The sequence below is a fragment of the Oculina patagonica genome, chromosome 14 (assembly GCF_052425735.1).
Source record: "Oculina patagonica isolate OP01 chromosome 14, crgOcupat, whole genome shotgun sequence".
Lineage (NCBI taxonomy): Eukaryota > Metazoa > Cnidaria > Anthozoa > Scleractinia > Oculinidae > Oculina > Oculina patagonica.
Window position 1 is genome coordinate 25,227,662 of NC_135771.1, and position 18,004 is coordinate 25,245,665.

Consider the following 18,004-nt stretch of genomic DNA (forward strand, 5'->3'; position numbering starts at 1 on the left):
GGTTCGGGATCGATAATCGTTCGCTGTAATGTAGAAAACAATGATCAGCTGCAAGAACGGACTCCGTACGGACACGCACGATTAGTTTCAATTAAAAACAGCCAATCAGCAACACGTGTTCCCACGCATAATTAAAAGTTCTTTCTCAAGTCACGATTATTCAACACTTGAACAGGACGAAATAATTTTCCAGTTAAGACATTTGTAAGCTTTTTTTGAAAATAAATCTTCGTTTTCAGTTCAGTTAAGCACTTGTGTTTTCGTCTTGCTTAAAAAGCAAGACGTCTTTGAGAAAAAATATTTCGACGGCGACTCGCGTTTATTTACACAATGCGACCAAATATTTATTTTGTTTTAAAAAATAGAAAACTTTACCTCGGTTTTTGTATTTAAGTCATTCGAATTTTGACCAATTTTTTCTTTACAGTGCAAACAAAAACCTTCAAAAATAAAAGATGTACATGGATAAATGTAAATCAAGTTACGCGACTAAATCAAAATGCGTTTGTTTGGCCGCTTTGCAGTATTACACTGTCCCGGCCTTTGCCATACACTGAAATCGAATTTCATGCTTTTACGACTCTCAGAGATCTTAAGTTCTTCTTACAGCTAGAAAAATCATAAAATGGTTACATTGATATGGAAGTGATGATTCGCGAAATTTGTACATCATGATAAACAGTCTTCGCTCCTGTGTATGGTAGCTCGAAAATAATTGCCTATTTCAAGTGCTTTTATTGCAAAATCTGTTTCAAGAGTCATCATCAAAATGGTGAAAAATCTGAAAGAAAACGATGTGAAGTTCTTCAACCCTTGTTGTAATGAACATGCTTTTTGTAAATCGTCACGCAATCTTGTCCAAATGTTTAATCGTTTCTGCTTTTACGGACAATACGGAAGAAGTAACATCAACTCCTGTTCATACTTCAAATTTTGTGAAGCATATAACATTTATGACTGTTTCGTTTTCATCCATAATCATCCACGATGCCCCTAGCTTGCTATAAGCATTTTAAATTAAACTCCCGAACACAAACCTCTAACCAATTTTAACCGGCTTACGAAAACCGCGCAATCTGTATCACTATGCCATACGGCATTAGACTCGTGTCACCCTTGGTGACCCATTTTTATCGATTTGCTACCACTCAACATACCACTGCAGTTTATATAATGGTAATCGAACTGAGTGGAGTGCAATTTTGTCTGAAATCATACGTTTGATTTCAAATTCGAACGAGCGCATAAGGCGAGTTCAGGGTCGTAACCAGGTATATTTGTTCATCGCTGATCCCAAATTTTAGCTTCAATTTTTGATTCCTGATCCCAAAACAGGGACCGCGGAGAGGGAGGGGCTTTAGCCCCCCACTTCTTATAATGCAGTCAACTCTCTTTTAACGGACACCTCTATAAGACGGACACCTTGTGCTGGTCCCATCCCTGCCATTTTTCAGTCATTTTACTGTAACTGAACTCCCTATAAAACGGACACCTCTCTAAAACGGACAGTTAGAGCCGGTCCCGACGGTGTCCGTTTTAGAGAGAGTTGACTGTAAATTAAAAAAAACAACAAAGGAGAAACTACTGAAAAGAATCGTTTCTGGACGCCATATTATTGATTTAGCTTGTAAATGACGAAAGCAACCTCAAATAGTTAAAATGAACAATGCTGTAATTCTTTTATTTCGTTTTATGTACTTTTCTATTTTACTAGTTATCTTAGTTAGCAATACTTCTAATCCTATGCAATTATACAAATAAAGCTTGTTGTTGTTGTAGTTAGGTCATAATATTAATTTACACATTATATTACTATAAAAAATTAAAATACAATTTCCTCTTTTAATTACAATAATTTCTAACCTTAACAAGCCTAATACAAGCCTTCAAAAAGTACCTTATTTAATACAAGACTATATAATACAACCTACTACACACTGTGTAGTTGCCTTTTGCAGAAGCAAAGTAAGAATACTTTGCGTTCCAAGTGTAGAATAATATGTGAGAAGTCTAATCTCTTCGTACATTGTTATTTAGGTAGATATGTAACAAGAACAGCAGTCAGGAAACAAAAACAATTACAATATTGTCATCTTGGAGGGAGATATGTCTTTGGCTCTACCAGCAAATTCTCAAACATTGAAAGAAACTACATCTTAAACAGAATATGAAACTGTTCATCTTGAAACTGAAAGTGCCACAAATTTCGTCTTCAAAAAGCACACTTTAAATTTATGCATTAATGTTTTATATTTACATTAACTGTTTAATTTAATAGGATAAATACACTGGGATAAAGCTGCAATATTGACGTCATGGCATTATGTACTCAATTGTCGCAATGCAACCAAGGTTCTCTCTCTGGTTCTTCTTTTGGGATACTCCTTTCTTAAAATTTATTTACGTACTCTCTTCACCCTCTCTAAATAGGAAGAGATAAAGAGAAAAATGTGAAAAAAATATTTACTATTACAAAGGAAAAAGCCTGCAATCATCCATATAAATTCATAATACAGTACATCTTGAACTAAAACAATCGAGACACAACTAACTATTGAAAATGCATGTAACTGTTCTTAAAGACAAAAACTGTTCTTTAAAATAAATTCTTAGGCTTTGTGGAAATAGTACAAGTTTTTAAAAACTTAGAAAACATAGATCTTTTGGCTCATAATATTGATTGTTTCCACACACGAGTCGACTAACATTTCATTTAACTTAACTGAGATATTCAGATCGAGAGAAGCCTAAATATGTATTGTTCCGTGCTGTTTTCATAACCGCCACAGATTTCTTTAAATTTGTATACCTTATTTATTTGATTAAATGCCTCCCTCGAACAAACGCCGCCCTCAAAAAAAATAATAAACGCCGCACATTACGACAGAAATATTAATAAACGCCGCCCTCGAATAAACGCCGCACATTACGACAGAAATAATAATAAACGCCGCCCTCGAATAAACGCCGCAGCATGATGTGGCGTTTACTGCAATAGTCAAAAAGCAAATGCAGTAGTAATCAAGTTTGAGCAAGTCTCAAAAGAAATATTTCCCTTTATTGTAACAATGTTTAAGATATTAAAATGCCTTTCCAGACAAGCACTAAAACATTTTTCTGTTTTTAAAATTCAAATGTTCAGTTATCATTACTTGCAAGCAAAAAATAAATTGAATTTTAAATAAACGCCGTCCTCGTATAAACGCCGCCCTTGAATAAACGCCGCACTCGAATCACGAAAAAATTAATAAACACCGAAGCATTTGATCTAATAAATACGGTAGTTCGTTTATCGCATATCACTCATATGTGAACAGAGATTTAAATGCGAAAACATAGACCCAATACAAATATTGCTTCCGTTAATTTTCGGCTCCAAGAAGAATCATTTGTCAACAAAATTTAGTCACTTTAACTCAAAGATCAAGTCAATTAGTAAATCAATGAATGAAGTTTTAAGCTATTAGTTTTATCTAATGAGAAGCGAACGAGGCTAGACAGGCCAGGGTGACTTTTTCCATACAAATCTCTTAAAATTGAATGAGTCACAGATCTGCAGCCTTTTAACCAAGAATTTTATTCCATTTTTTTTTAAGTGTCTCTATCGGCATTTTCAGAAACTTGACAAAACAAAAGAAATGAATGGCAACCAATTTTGCTTATAGGGTGGTCTGCCTCTGATGTGAAACCTTGCAAAGGCTGCTGCCCCACCCGTTGCCAGGGGTTCTGAAAAGTCTAATAAAATTTTTTTGAAAAATGTTTTTCTATTTTTTTTCCTACCTTTCTGGAGACCAACTGTATGGCATCAGGTTCAAAGGCGTTTAACCCTGTGATACGGGACATGACAATCTGCTGTAGCTGTGAAAAGGTGTACGGCTGAAAAGTCAACCGAGTCAGTCCCTAAAAGGAGATAAACAAAAAAAACACATTAACTTCGTATTCCTAGTCAAAGGAACAAAAATATCGGGATCGTCAAGCCATCAGACACGCATTCGAAGTGTTTCCGAATCGTATTGTCCAATCCCTTCAAAGTGCAAGCGTTGTCACGTCAATATGACGTCACTAGCTTGCGTCACGTTCCTTAGCAACGTCTTTAGAGAAAATCGCGGGCACAGCCAAATTTTAGGACGAAGAACGACCAAACCTCACCAGTGAACAACACCATATCGCCAATTTTGATGCTCGTTGAAAACACCGGCGACATGGCGGAGACACGTTCCAGGTTTGTTTCTCAGTTTAAACGGCTCCATTGAGTCTTTTAAGGTGGCTCGATCGGATTTTTGAGTGACGGTACCTTTCAACTTTGAGCAACTTGTACGCCACCGTAAACAATCCGACTGAAAATCGATCAGTACAGCTGTACTAAGGAAAGATGAAATATTTGAATGAGATAAGTTTCATCGAAATCGGAGTAACCATAGCAACATAATGACGCCACCACCCATTTTACACGAGACCGATTTTCTTGTAGTAGAAGGATAATTTTAAAAAAAGGGTTCTAGATCTTGGACTTGACATAGTTTTCTCAACGTCTGCGAAATTTGAAGAATTTCTATGAGAGCGTTTTCGAGAAAATTTTGGATGAAGTTTTTAGGTGCTAAAATACAACAAAAACAAAGCAGTCTTAAAACATTATTGAGAAAACGTTCACAAGGCCCGATCAAGTAACATTTTGGCTTTAAGTGAATCTTGTACTATCTAATTACCTCAGGAGAAATTCTCAGAGAAATCGTTTCATTTGATTTCTTGAAACATCGGCTTGAATATGAACTGGTATGAAGTGTTATTTCGCTCTTTTATCGAAAAAGGGCCTTCGCTTACTAAAATGATCGCAAAATAAAAAGCGCTCGATAGAATTTTTAAATTTAGCAGTCAAAAAGAAGAATAAGTATGTAATGAACTGCCTGATTTTCAAAACAATTGAAACATTCTAAGGCAGTTGATTTAAAGCCTTAACTCAGGTAAACATTGGGCTGTTTTTCACCCTACATCGGATCGCTGCCTCATTATAAGTCTCTATTGTGTCGTACCCCGTGAATTTGTAAATTTCAGCACATCTTAAATATGTATAACAGCCGCTTTTTTCCGAAAAATGTACAGAAACAAGCTACTTTAACAAGCCAAAACTCAATGACAACGAGGAATAGACTAATAAAGCACTTGTATTATCTTCAGTCTCCTAACAGTTTCAAGGCCAAGGCAGAATTGTCACAAAAATCTCCAGTAATAAATAATCAGTGATTCATGATCTACTGGAATTTGCAAATGCACGCGGCTTGAGACAATGGAGACAGATAATGAGGCAGCGATCCGATGTAGGGTGAAAAACAGCCCAATGTTTACCTGAGTTAAGGCTTTGAATTTACTGCCTTAAAATGTTTCAATTATTTTGAAAATCAGACATTTCATTAAATACTTATTCTTCTTTTTGACTGCCAAGTTTAAAAAAATTCTATCGAGCGCATTTTATTTTGCGATCATTTTAGTAAGCGAAGGCCCTTTTTCGATAAAAGAGCGAAATAACACTTCATACCAGTTCATATTCAAGCCGATGTTTCAAAAAATCAAATGAAACGATTTATCTGAGATTTTCTCCAAAGGTAATTAAATAGTACAAGATTCACTTAAAGCCAAAATGTTACTTGATCGTGTGAACGTTTTCTCAATAATGTTTTAAGACTGCTTTGTTTTTGTTGTATTTTAGCACCTAAAAACTTCATCCAAAATTTTCTCGAAAACGCTCTCATAGAAATTCTTCAAATTTCGCAGACGTTGAGAAAACTATGTCAAGTCCAAGATCTAGAAGCCTTTTTTCAAAATTGTCCCTCTATTACAAGAAAATCGGTCTCATGTAAAATGGGTGGTGACGTCATTATGTTGCTATGGTTACTCCGATTTCGATGAAACTTATCTCATTCGAAACTTTCATCTTCCTTTAGTACAGCTGTACTGATCGATTTTCAGTCGGATTGTTTACGGTGGCGTACAAGTTGCTCAAAGTTGAAAGGTATCGTCACTCAAAAATCCGATAAGGCCACCTTAATATTGCAGAACCAGAAAAATCAAAACACTATAAAGAAAACTAAAAAAGACGGCCTTATTGACAGCGTTTCTTCAAACAAAAGGAGAAGCACGAAGCGAGATAGTCGCAATTCCTCCTGCGGAGTCGAATAAACCTTTGAGTAAATTCGCACAAAGAAAGAACAAGAATGCAAGCCGTCTCTTTTCTTTACTCCTAAAGATTGAAGCGAGTTTTGATTCAGATGATAACTAAGACACTGCAGGTTTGTCCTTAGTTTTTGCAGACTGTTTTCTTGATTGAATTTGGTAAAAGTTCACTCAAGTTTGCGTTGAGTTATTCAGCGTTTACCGCTGTTTTATTCTGATTTGAAACATTGAATTCGAACTTGCATGTTTTAAACAAGTCTCAGTCAGGTTTTCTATCAAAAGTTGTTTCCGTCTGTCAAAGTTGTGAGAGTATAAACTGACGTCTCATTTTGAGTGTTAATTCATTAAAAATTTGATTTGAAAGAAAACAGATGTTTTAGTTATTTTAGTATATAGCAGATAAATGGGTTTCCCAAACACGTACGTATTAACCGGTGAAACGTCGAGCGATTTCGCTTTCTAAAAACCTAAGTATCTATAAAATAAACAAATTACACGTAGAAAATGCTTTGTTCGATTTGTATTCACTCGTTGAGTTGTATCCGAAAATGAACACGTTCGCTGTGCTCACCTGTTAATTTTTCGTTACTACTCAACTCGTAAACAAAAATCGTACGCGCGCATTTTCCATGGAGTAATCTCTATTTACCAGGTGGCTAGAGACATGCTTCATCATAATCCTCTCTGGTAAAGGCAAAGGAGTATCAGTCACTAATAACAGACACTTATGAGAACCCCACTGACGTGAACGAGAATCTCGCATTCGTACATGTACAACTTGAAGTACCGCAAGTGAAACTTGCTAACGTGCATGTGAAACTCGCAGTCGCGTGCGTGAAACTCGTTCAACGTACCTCATCCACCAATAGAATAACAGGATCCCTGTCACATGATGGGGTGTCAAAGAGCTTGTCCAACAAATTGGAGGCATGTTTGGATGTGGCTTTCAGTCCTGTCAGCAGCTGCACTCAGAAGAAGACAAATATTGATATAAGCTTTAACTCTGTAATACAGACACCTTCATAAATACAGACATAACTCCTGTCCTTGATTCCAGTTTTGAGGACTGACTATCTGTATTTAAACATTTAAGGCACAGTCACAGAGAAAAGCACTTGACTGCACCAGCCAATTACTTAGAATATGATAAAGCACAATGTCCTGATTGCGAGAAAATAGTAGAATGTACCTGTCCAGTATTACTACAAAAATTACAATTAACAGCAGAATAATGTTTATCTCTTTATCCCAAAAATTGTTTAATTTGCTTCAAATCATAGCAAGATGCTAGGCAAGTGTAGAAATATATTCATGGTCATTGTAGAAATGCTACTAGGAAATCATGCTTCTTGTAAAATTATCTTATTACACCATGGAAAATGCTTTGTACGATTTTTATTCACTGTTTTAAGAGTGTATCCATAAGAGGACCAGGCAACACGTAATACAGCTCATATCACCGATTTCGCCCAAACTTAGCACAAATGTTGGGTATGGTGAGCTATTTACTGTGACAAAACATCAGCTCAAATTATTTTATTCCCTTCAAGTTATGGCACCTTTTGCAAAAATGGCCATTTTTCACTAATTTATGCATATTTAATTAGCTGACTTTGATTAGCCAGTTCCACAAGAAAAAAAGACTTCTGAAAATAAAATTCACTGCATTATATTCTGTGGTTATTAGGCTTTAAGTACAATAATTCACTTCAACCGTCTGATTTGATTTCTTCTCCTCAAACGGTCTTTTGGAAGGTACACATTTCGTACTGTTGGAAATAGCCTTTAACTAGTGCCCAATATCTCCCATGAGCAACAACTTATATACATTATTCTTACATGGGTAATGAAATCCATCATTAAACTTCACAAAAATGCCACAAAATGTCTGGGGAATTCCATATTCTATTAGTATTGAGGAACTAAACACACGTGACTTAACGATTTCTTGCTATTTCATCAAAATTCACCGAAACACAGAAGCCATTTATTTGCCTCAATTTGGCACAAAATCGGTACGAAATAGCTAATCAAGCATAAATTTATAGATAACAATCAAAATATTGGCGAAGATTGGCAGTTAGGGCATTTTTTGGAGCGTTTGCAGAGCCATATAATTCGGCAATGTTGTGATAGCAAATGTAAAAATAGCAGCGACAGATTTTCTTCACAAGCTCGCTCAATTCAACATGTAGGCACATCAAAGTTAAGAAACAAGAAAGTAATACTACATACATGCCACTTATCGACACACAGATGCTTTCTTTTGAAGAATTTGTTCTTCCTCGCTGCACTTCGATCCTTCGATCGATCTCAATTGACATGTACTGTTGCTTTGAGGCGCGACGAACTTAGCCAATACATCGTGGTTCATTCTTCGTGAAAGGTGTAAACAGGTTGTCAATAAAGTCATTCAAAGAGCTGTTTAAAGTTCACGGAAGGACACTTGTCTCAGCCAGTTTGAATGAAACAAATTTAACTGGAAAATAAACAGCCGCCATGTTGTATTTGTACCTTTGAGCCTGCCGTTTCAGTCAGCGGTAAAGCCGTACACTTGGGCAAGTACGTAGTGTAGTCATCATATAGTTGTTTGACTAAATCCTATATAGGGATATTCATAGAGGGGATACCACAGGTAACCAAAGCGTACTATGAGAGTTTGTATGGATGTACTATAAGAGCTTGTATGGATTTGAAATAAAGTTGAGAAAAATATCTCTTTTTACCGGGGAAAAGTTATAATGAAACTTTAAACCTTACCTGGTGTCACGTTTTTGTAGTATTAGTGCTTTAGAAAGTCATATGCATACGCGCGATTTTCGTCTTAACCGTCTGTTGCGTACTAAAAGAAAGACTTTCTTTTAGTACGCAACAGACGGTTAAGACGAAAATCGCGCGTATGACTTTCTAAAGCACTAGAAATACAAAAACGTAACACCAGGTAAGGTTTAAAGTTTCATTATAACTTTTCACCGGTAAAAAGGGATATTTTTCTCAACTTTATTTCAAATCCATACAAGCCTTCTTAGTACATCCATACAAACTCTCATAGTACGCTTTGGTTACCTGTGGGGATACATAGCCTAGCCCTACACAGCTATGCACGCCTATACATAGCCCAACACAGCTATACACAGGCGTGTTCATTTGCTTTTCCTCGGCAAATGTTTATTTTCGTCGGAATAAGTAGCGGATGGTGTTATCTACCCTCTGAACAACCGGGGCTTGATCTTAGCCTTATAAGTTGTGTGCGTTTCTTGTAAAAGTGAGAATTTTTTTCAACTTCTCCATTGAATTTTTTTGATAAATAGTTGAAGAGAAATACACTGGATGCAGTGTAATGTATGCGATGCAATCGGTTTTGATGCTCTGAAATTGAGCTCTGAAATGTCGGAAACCATTAAATAATCAGAGCAAGTTTTTCCATCTTATATCAGGTTAAAACTAGTATGTTTATTTTAAAGTGTCCCCATTTAGTGGTTTTATTACTGCTATTTTAGTTTTTGACACTCAAATAAAGGTTTTATTATTATTATTATTATTATTATTATTATTATTATTATTATTATTATTATTATTATGTTGTTTCTGTCTTTTTTGGGAGGTGGGGGAGGGGGTGAATATGGACATTCGAAGAAATGGCAGTATTGCCGAGACGTCGGAGCAGTTTTATACCGCCATTTAGCGTCAGTTTGGAACATAAACAATTATTTTGATTTGGTTGCCGTGCATGCCGACCGTTAAACAGAAAAATCAAGAACTCTGTTTCGGTGAAAATCAAATGGAACAGTATTTTTTTCTGGAAAATCGCTTCGGAGATTGACGGAACGTCAGAAATTTTCTTACCATTTGTAAGGTTTCCCAGTTCTAGTCTCCCATCCTTCAGGTCTCCCACCAACGGAAAGAAATAACAGGAAACTGAGCTGCAAATGGTAAGCGGCATCTATTTCGGTTAGTTTGCTAATTTTGGAAAGAAGCCTTTCCATTTTTCAGTGGTCATTCCAACCGGTTCTCTCCAACAAATGGTAAGCACCCTAGAGTTCGTTCAGCATCACATTGCGGTAAACACGTCAAGCTGTAGCGGAGGAAATTGTATTCCCTGCGACAATTTGAAGATATTCTCATTTTCATCACAAACTTATCCAACGAATACTCGCGGAGGAAAAGCAAATGATCGCGCGTGTGGTCACGCGTGATGGACGCGTGATGCCCAGTGAACGGCCGTACCGCTGACTGAAAAGGCAGGCTCAAAGGTACAAATACAACATGGCGGCTGTTTATTTTCCAGTTAAATTTATTTCATGCAAACTGGCTGAGACAAGTGTCCTTCCGTGAACTTTTAACAGCTCTTTGAATGACTTTATTGACAACCTGTTTACACCTTTCACAAAGGATGAACCACGATGTATTGGCTAAGTTCATCGCGCCTCAAAGCAACAGTACATGTCAATTGAGATCGATCGAAGGATCGAAGTGCAGCGAGGAAGAACAAATTCTTCAAAAGAAAGCATCTGTGTGTCGATAAGTGGCATGTATGTAGTATTACTTTCTTGTTTCTTAACTTTGATGTGCCTACATGTTGAATTGAGCGAGCTTGTGAAGAAAATCTGTCGCTGCTATTTTTACATTTGCTATCACAACATTGCCGAATTATATGGCTCTGAAAACGCTCCGAAAAATGTCCTAACTGCCTTTTCTTCTCCAATATTTTGATTGTTATCTATAGATTTATGCTTGATTAGCTATTTCGTACCGATTTTGTGCCAAATTGAGGCAAATAAATGGCTTCTGTGTTTCGGTGAATTTTGATGAAATAGCAAGAAATCGTTAAGTCACGTGTGTTTAGTTCCTCAATACTAATAAAATATTGAAGTCCCCAGACATTTTGTGGCATTTTTGTGAAGTTTAATGATGGATTTCATTACCCATGTAAGAATAATGTATATAAGTTGTTGCTCATGGGAGATATTGGGCACTAGTTAAAGGCTATTTCCAACAGTACGAAATGTGTACCTTCCAAAAGACCGTTTGAGGAGAAGAAATCAAATCAGACGGTTGAAGTGAATTATTGTACTTAAAGCCTAATAACCACAGAATATAATGCAGTGAATTTTATTTTCAGAAGTCTTTTTTTCTTGTGGAACCGGTTAATCAAAGTCAGCTAATTAAATATGCATAAATTAGTGAAAAATGGCCATTTTTGCAAAAGGTGCCATAACTTGAAGGGAATAAAATAATTTGAGTTGATGCTTTGCCACAGTAAATAGCTCACCATACCCAACATTTACGCTAAGTTTGGGCGAAATCGGTGACATGAGCTGTATCACCTGTTGCATGGTTCTGCCCTGTTCTCTCACGAGCACACTCTTAAATGTATCAGAAAATGAATTTGTTCACTGTGCTCACCTGTTCATTTTCCGATACTACTCGACTCGTAAACAAAAATCATACGCGCGCATTTTCCATGGAGTACTCTCTATTTATCAGGTGGCTAGAGACACGCTTCATCATAATCCTCTCTGGTAAATCCATGGTATTCGCAATGGCCAGCACAATGAGCCGGGCGTGTCGTCTCGTGGGTCACTTGAACAGGTGTTACAAAACATGCTGTTTATGAGCCCACAACAGATCCAGCTGAAAAGAGAAGGTTTGTCATTACATATTGTCACGATTAAAGTAGAGACTACATGAGTATTGCAACAGGCAAAGGAGTATCAGTCACTAATAACAGACACTTATGAGAACCCCACTGACGTGAACGAGAATCTCGCAGTCCTACGTGTACAACTTGAAGTACCGCAAGTGAAACTTGCTAACGTGCATGAAAACTCGCAGTTGCGCAGGTGAAACTTACAGAAGTGCATGTGAAACGCACAATCGCTCACGCGAGACTTGCAGTCGCGTGCGTGAACCTAGTTCAACGTACCTCATCCACCAATAGAATAACAGGATCCCTGTCACATGATGGGGTGTCAAAGAGCTTGTCCAACAAATTGGAGGCATGTTTGGATGTGGCTTTCAGTCCTGTCAGCAGCTGCACTCAGAAGAAGACAAATATTGATATAAGCTTTAACTCTGCAATACAGACAACTTCATAAATACAGACATAACTCCTGTCCTTGATTCCAGTTTTGAGGACTGACTATCTGTATTTAAATATTTAAGGCACAGTCACAGAGAAAAGCACTTGACTGCACCAGCCAATTACTTAGAATATGATAAAGGACAATGTCCTGACTGCAAGAAAATAGTAGGATGTACCTGTCCAGTACAACTACAAAAATTACAATTAACAGCACAATAATGTTTATCTCTTTATCCCAAAAATTGTTTAATTTGCTTCAAATCATAGCAAGATGCTAGGCAAGTGTAGAAATATATTCATGGTCATTGTAGAAATGCTACTAGGAAATCATGCTTCTTATAAAAATATCTAATTACACCATGGAAAATGCTTTGTACGATTTTTATTCACTGTTTTAAATGTATCAGAAAATGAATTTGTTCACTGTGCTCACTTGTTCATTTTTCGATACTACTCGACTCGTAAACAAAAATCATACGCGCGCATTTTCCATGGAGTACTCTCTATTTACCACCTGGCTAGAGACATGCTTCATCATAATCCTCTCTGGTAAATCCATGGTATTCGCAATGGCCAGCACAATGAGCCAGGCGTGTTCGTCTCATGGGTCACTTGAACAAGTTGTACAAAACATGCTGTTTATGAGCCCATAACAGATCCAGCTGAAAAGAGAAGGTTTGTCATAACATATTTTCACGATTAAAGTAGAGACTACATGAGTATTGCAACAGGCAAAGGAGTATCAGTCACTAATAACAGACACTTATGAGAACCCCACTGACGTGAACGAGAATCTCGCATTCGTACATGTACAACTTGAAGTACCGCAAGTGAAACGTGCTAACGTGCATGAAAACTCGCAGTTGCGCAGGTGAATCTTACAGAAGTGCATGTGAAACGCACAATCGCTCACACGAGACTTGCAGTCGCGTGCGTGAACCTAGTTCAACGTACCTCATCCACCAATAGAATAACAGGATCCCTGTCACATGATGGGGTGTCAAAGAGCTTGTCCAACAAATTGGAGGCATGTTTGGATGTGGCTTTCAGTCCTGTCAGCAGCTGCATTCAGAAGAAGACAAATATTGATATAAGCTTTAACTCTGCAGTACAGACACCTTCATAAATACAGACATAACTCCTGTCCTTGATTCCAGTTTTGAGGACTGACTATCTGTATTTAAACATTTAAGGCACAGTCACAGAGAAAAGCACTTGACTGCACCAGCCAATTACTTAGAATATGTTAAAGCACAATGTCCTGATTGCGAGAAAATAGTAGAATATACCTATCCAGTACTACTACAAAAATTACAATTAACAGCACAATAATGTTTATCTCTTTATCCCAAAAATTGTTTAATTTGCTTCAAATCATAGCAAGATGCTAGGCAAGTGTAGAAATATATTCATGGTCATTGTAGAAATGCTACTAGGAAATCATTCTTCTTGTAAAATTATCTTATTACACCATGGAAAATGCTTTGTACGATTTTTATTCACTGTTTTAAATGTATCAGAAAATGAATTTGTTCACTGTGCTCACCTGTTCATTTTCCGATACTACTCAACTTGTAAACAAAAATCATACGTGCGCATTTTCCATGGAGTAATCTCTATTTACCAGGTGGCTAGAGACATGCTTCATCATAATCCTCTCTGGTAAATCCATGGTATTCGCAATGGCCAGCACAATGAGCCGGGTGTGTCGTCTCGTGGGTCACTTGAACAGGTTGTACAAAACATGCTGTTTATGAGCCCATAACAGATCCAGCTGAAAAGAGAAGGTTTGTCATTACATATTGTCACGATTAAAGTAGAGACTACATGAGTATTGCAACAGGCAAAGGAGTATCAGTCACTAATAACAGACACTTATATGAACCCCACTGACGTGAACGAAAATCTCGCATTCGTACACGTACAACTTGAAGTACTGCATGTGAAACTCGCAGTCGCGTGCGTGAAACTCGTTCAACGTACCTCATCCACCAATAGAATAACAGGATCCCTGTCACGTGATGGGGTGTCAAAGAGCTTGTCCAACAAATTGGAGGCATGTTTGGATGTGGCTTTCAGTCCTGTCAGCAGCTGCATTCCAAAGAAGACAAAAATTGATATAAGCTTTAACTCTGTAATACAGACACCTTCATAAATACGGACATAACTCCTGTCCTTGATTCCAGTGTTGAGGACCGTCTATCTGTATTTTAACATTCAGGGCACAGTTACAGAGAAAAGCACTTGACTGCACCAGCCAATTACTTAGAATATGATAAAGCACAATGTCCTGACTGCGAGAAAATAGTAGGATGTACCTGTCCAGTACTACTACAAAAATTACAATTAACAGCACAGTAATGTTTATCTCTTTATCCCCAAATTTTTTTAATTTGCTTCAAATCATAGCAAGATGCTAGGCAAGTGTAGAAATATATTCATGGTCATTGTAGAAATGCTACTAGGAAATCATGCTTCTTGTAAAAATATCTTATTGCACCATGGAAAATGCTTTGAGTTTGTACGATTTGTATGAGAAAATGAATTTCTTCACTGTGCTCACCCGTTATTTTTCCGATGCTACTCAAATCGTAAACAAAAATCATATGCGCGCATTTTCCATGGAGTAATCTCTATTTACCAGGTGGCGCATATACTCTTCAGAGAGGTATAAATTGTGTTTAAGTCATCATATGACTTTGTGACACTCTGGAGGTGACTTCTGTTCTGTTTGTCAACATCCATAAGTGATAAAGTTAACTTTTTTTTTTGTTAAAGTTGAAGTTAAAATCACACTCAGATGGAGAAAGGAACACATGAAAGGGCCATGTGAACAGAATTACAAGCCAGACTGAAATATCACATGAACCAATCTTAGAATTTTAAGTCTCCACTGACTTTTTGCTCATCTTCCATCTTATGTTTAAGGAAGGATAAAGCTAAAGAACTTTAAAACGTTGCACTGTAACTAGAGAAGGAAATTGATGCAGCCCTATGATCAAAATCATTATATGAACGATGTCCTTGAAAGAGTTGAGTTCAGAGCAAAACAAGAAGCTCTTAGAGCTTAAAACTGCGCTGGTCACATGATCAGCAGGTCACCTGGTCAGTCTAGAGGAGTCTTGTGGGGGATAAAAAATACATCCCCCCCATCCCCCAAAAATGTTGCGAGTGACAAACAAAACGGTAAGAAAACACCTTGTGTGACATTTCATGGTTGACTAGTTCCATTGCCAATGGCGTAAACGTAACAAGTCAGGGCATGTTTGTCTCGGTTTTCAGATTTCTGAAATTCTCTTGTAAATTAGATAACGCTAAAAAATCGAACATTTCACACTTAACATGTTAGGTTAAGTTCAAGGATTTGTTAAAGGCTGGTTTCCATATGATCGCAGACGATCGCATCGGATCGCAGACGATCGCAAAATCGCAGAAATTTACTGAACCGTGTGATCGTAACGATCGCAGAGCGACCTGTTTCCATATGATCGCAAAAGATGGTAGACGATCGCAGAAGTGTTGAATGATGGGAACGATTGTCGAAATTATGGGATAGTTTTCGATCGCAATCGATCGCAATTGTGTTTCCATATGATCGCAACGATCGCAGACGATCGCAGGCGATCGCACACGATCGCAGGCGATCGCACACGATCGCAGGGAATAGAACTTGGTTCTATTCTCTGCGATCGTCTGCGATCGTGTGCGATCGATCGCAGACGATCGCAAACGATCGCAGATGCGTGTTTCCAAATGATCGCAGATCGCAAAACCTACAATTCTGCGATCGTCTGCGATCATATGAAAACCAGCCTTAAGTTTCCTTTTGTAGCAGATTTAAAGCGTTTAAAACATTGCGTGATTCTGGCTGATCGTGTGAAAGTGAAAGTGCAATGCCAGCACATTCCACAACACAAGCGTAATGGTATTTTAATAAATGTAAATTCTGGCCCGCTAAAACGTCTTTTTCTTTCATGGCAAAAATCATAAATTGAATATTTCACACTGAACATTCTTTGTAAAGACCAAAGTATAAGAAAATTTCCCATTTGTAACTGATTTGTAGCTTTTAAACATTGCGTGACTTGCCTGACCGAGAGGATAAAGTAAAAAATATTACACAGCTTGAAGGTGAAATGGGAAAAATTTAAAGGGAATAAATAAAAAAAGAATTTTCATAACCTGACGTTGGAAAAAAGTCTTTGCCAAAAAAGTTGACCACTGGTTCCCGGCATCCCAATCCCCCTCACCCTATGGTCCGCCCTAAAAAACACCCGCTTCCAATGCAAACACCAAATATTGATATCATTACATCTGGCTTCACACCAAGTATCCGTGAGAATTTCGACAGTAATCCTCATTTGCATAAAACTGAGAACTGGCCCAATGACAATGTTTCGCAGTTTCTATAATGTTAGTATTATTTTTGATCCTCTTTAACAATTCAAAATTTTGCCCTTCTTTCCGTATTACAAAAGGCGGTTGTTAAAATGTAGCGACTGACTGATTAAAAAAACACTTTGTGTGACATTTCATGGTTGACTTGTTTCAGCCACGATTAACAATTTTTCTTATATGCAAATTCTGGCAGAATTCCTACGCGCGGACGCTGAAGCTGTTTTTAGCAGAGCAAGAACTGCGCAGCGCAGTTAATTATTATAAAAGTAAAGATTTACCTGTATTGATTCCTCCAAGTCACTTTCTTTCTGATTCCAATTAGCTCTTACAGCGCTTCTAATAAACTGAGGGTTGCAAGTAAGTCAGGCACACAATATTATTGTAGCTTTCTTCAGGACTTTCTCTTGGTGCTGATGATTTCATAAAGTAAACTGTACTGGCCATGGAGCACAACTTGAGCGATTGTGGTGTTACATGCCATTATTATTTATATTACATGATTTAACTCGGTCGTTAGACATGAGCAGCACCCTATATACATGTATCTACTGTACATCAAATTCTTCATTAATCAAACAAAAGTCGGTAAAGTCATGAGACACCAATTTTCCCTAAAAATAAATAACATGATACGTAACTCAGGACAAGAAAAAAGACAAATGTGAAAAATATTACGGTAACATTCAGTCCTATTTACTAGCTTTACACAACATACATGTATGAAAATAATTATTTTCTAAATTTATTTTAAAACTTTGTATTGACCTGTAGTTTGAATTGAAAATCTCTCAAGACAAGGAATTCTATTCACAAATGGAACTAGGAAAAAAGAAACTATAACAAAAATGCCCTTGCTAATTTTGGGTATGACTTCACTAACTCGAGTCGTTCAACATGAGTCAGTCAGACAGTCAACTAAGAGAAGCTGAATGTACCTTTTTTTAACATGAACTTATTTCCCTCATCAAGCCCATGAGGACTCTTGAGGCTGAGAATATTTTTTAAGTAACATTAAATATTTTGGTTATAAGTCGAGGTTTTAGTATCATCCAGATGCCATTCTCAAGACTTAAAAATTAATTATTATTAATTATTAATTAATTATTTCACGAACAAATTTAAAAAGGAATCAATACGGTACACTTACAAAAAACAACATTTTTACATTTCATTTTTTTTTAGCTTTGAACATTTTTTTTGTCTACATGTATAACATTAATTTTTATAAATTACTTACATTTACATAACTTAACAAATTTGTAATAAGAATTAATTAGGGTGCAGAATGAGGAATTTGTGAGGGTGAGACTGATATCTTTTCTGAAAGCCTGAGTCTTCCTTCATGGCCTTGTA

At 37.0% G+C, this 18,004-nt stretch overlaps 1 protein-coding gene across 2 annotated transcripts in view; it reads right to left on the reverse strand.

Annotated features, from left to right (window-relative positions):
• Positions 1-1,663: 1,663 nt before the first annotated feature.
• The window catches only part of LOC144637720 (uncharacterized), a 113,824-nt gene continuing 97,483 nt past the window's right edge, over positions 1,664-18,004 (reverse strand). The window contains exons 6-11 of one of the 2 annotated variants that reach the window (XM_078496799.1): positions 14,237-14,344; positions 13,208-13,315; positions 12,095-12,202; positions 7,023-7,130; positions 3,781-3,900; positions 1,664-2,422 (exon numbers count right to left, since the gene is read on the reverse strand). In XM_078496799.1, the coding sequence (XP_078352925.1) occupies positions 2,414-2,422; positions 3,781-3,900; positions 7,023-7,130; positions 12,095-12,202; positions 13,208-13,315; positions 14,237-14,344 (561 nt within the window). In that variant the 3' untranslated portion in view covers positions 1,664-2,413. The remainder of the gene's footprint in view (positions 2,423-3,780; positions 3,901-7,022; positions 7,131-12,094; positions 12,203-13,207; positions 13,316-14,236; positions 14,345-18,004) is intronic. The other variant, XM_078496798.1, reaches the window with a different exon arrangement.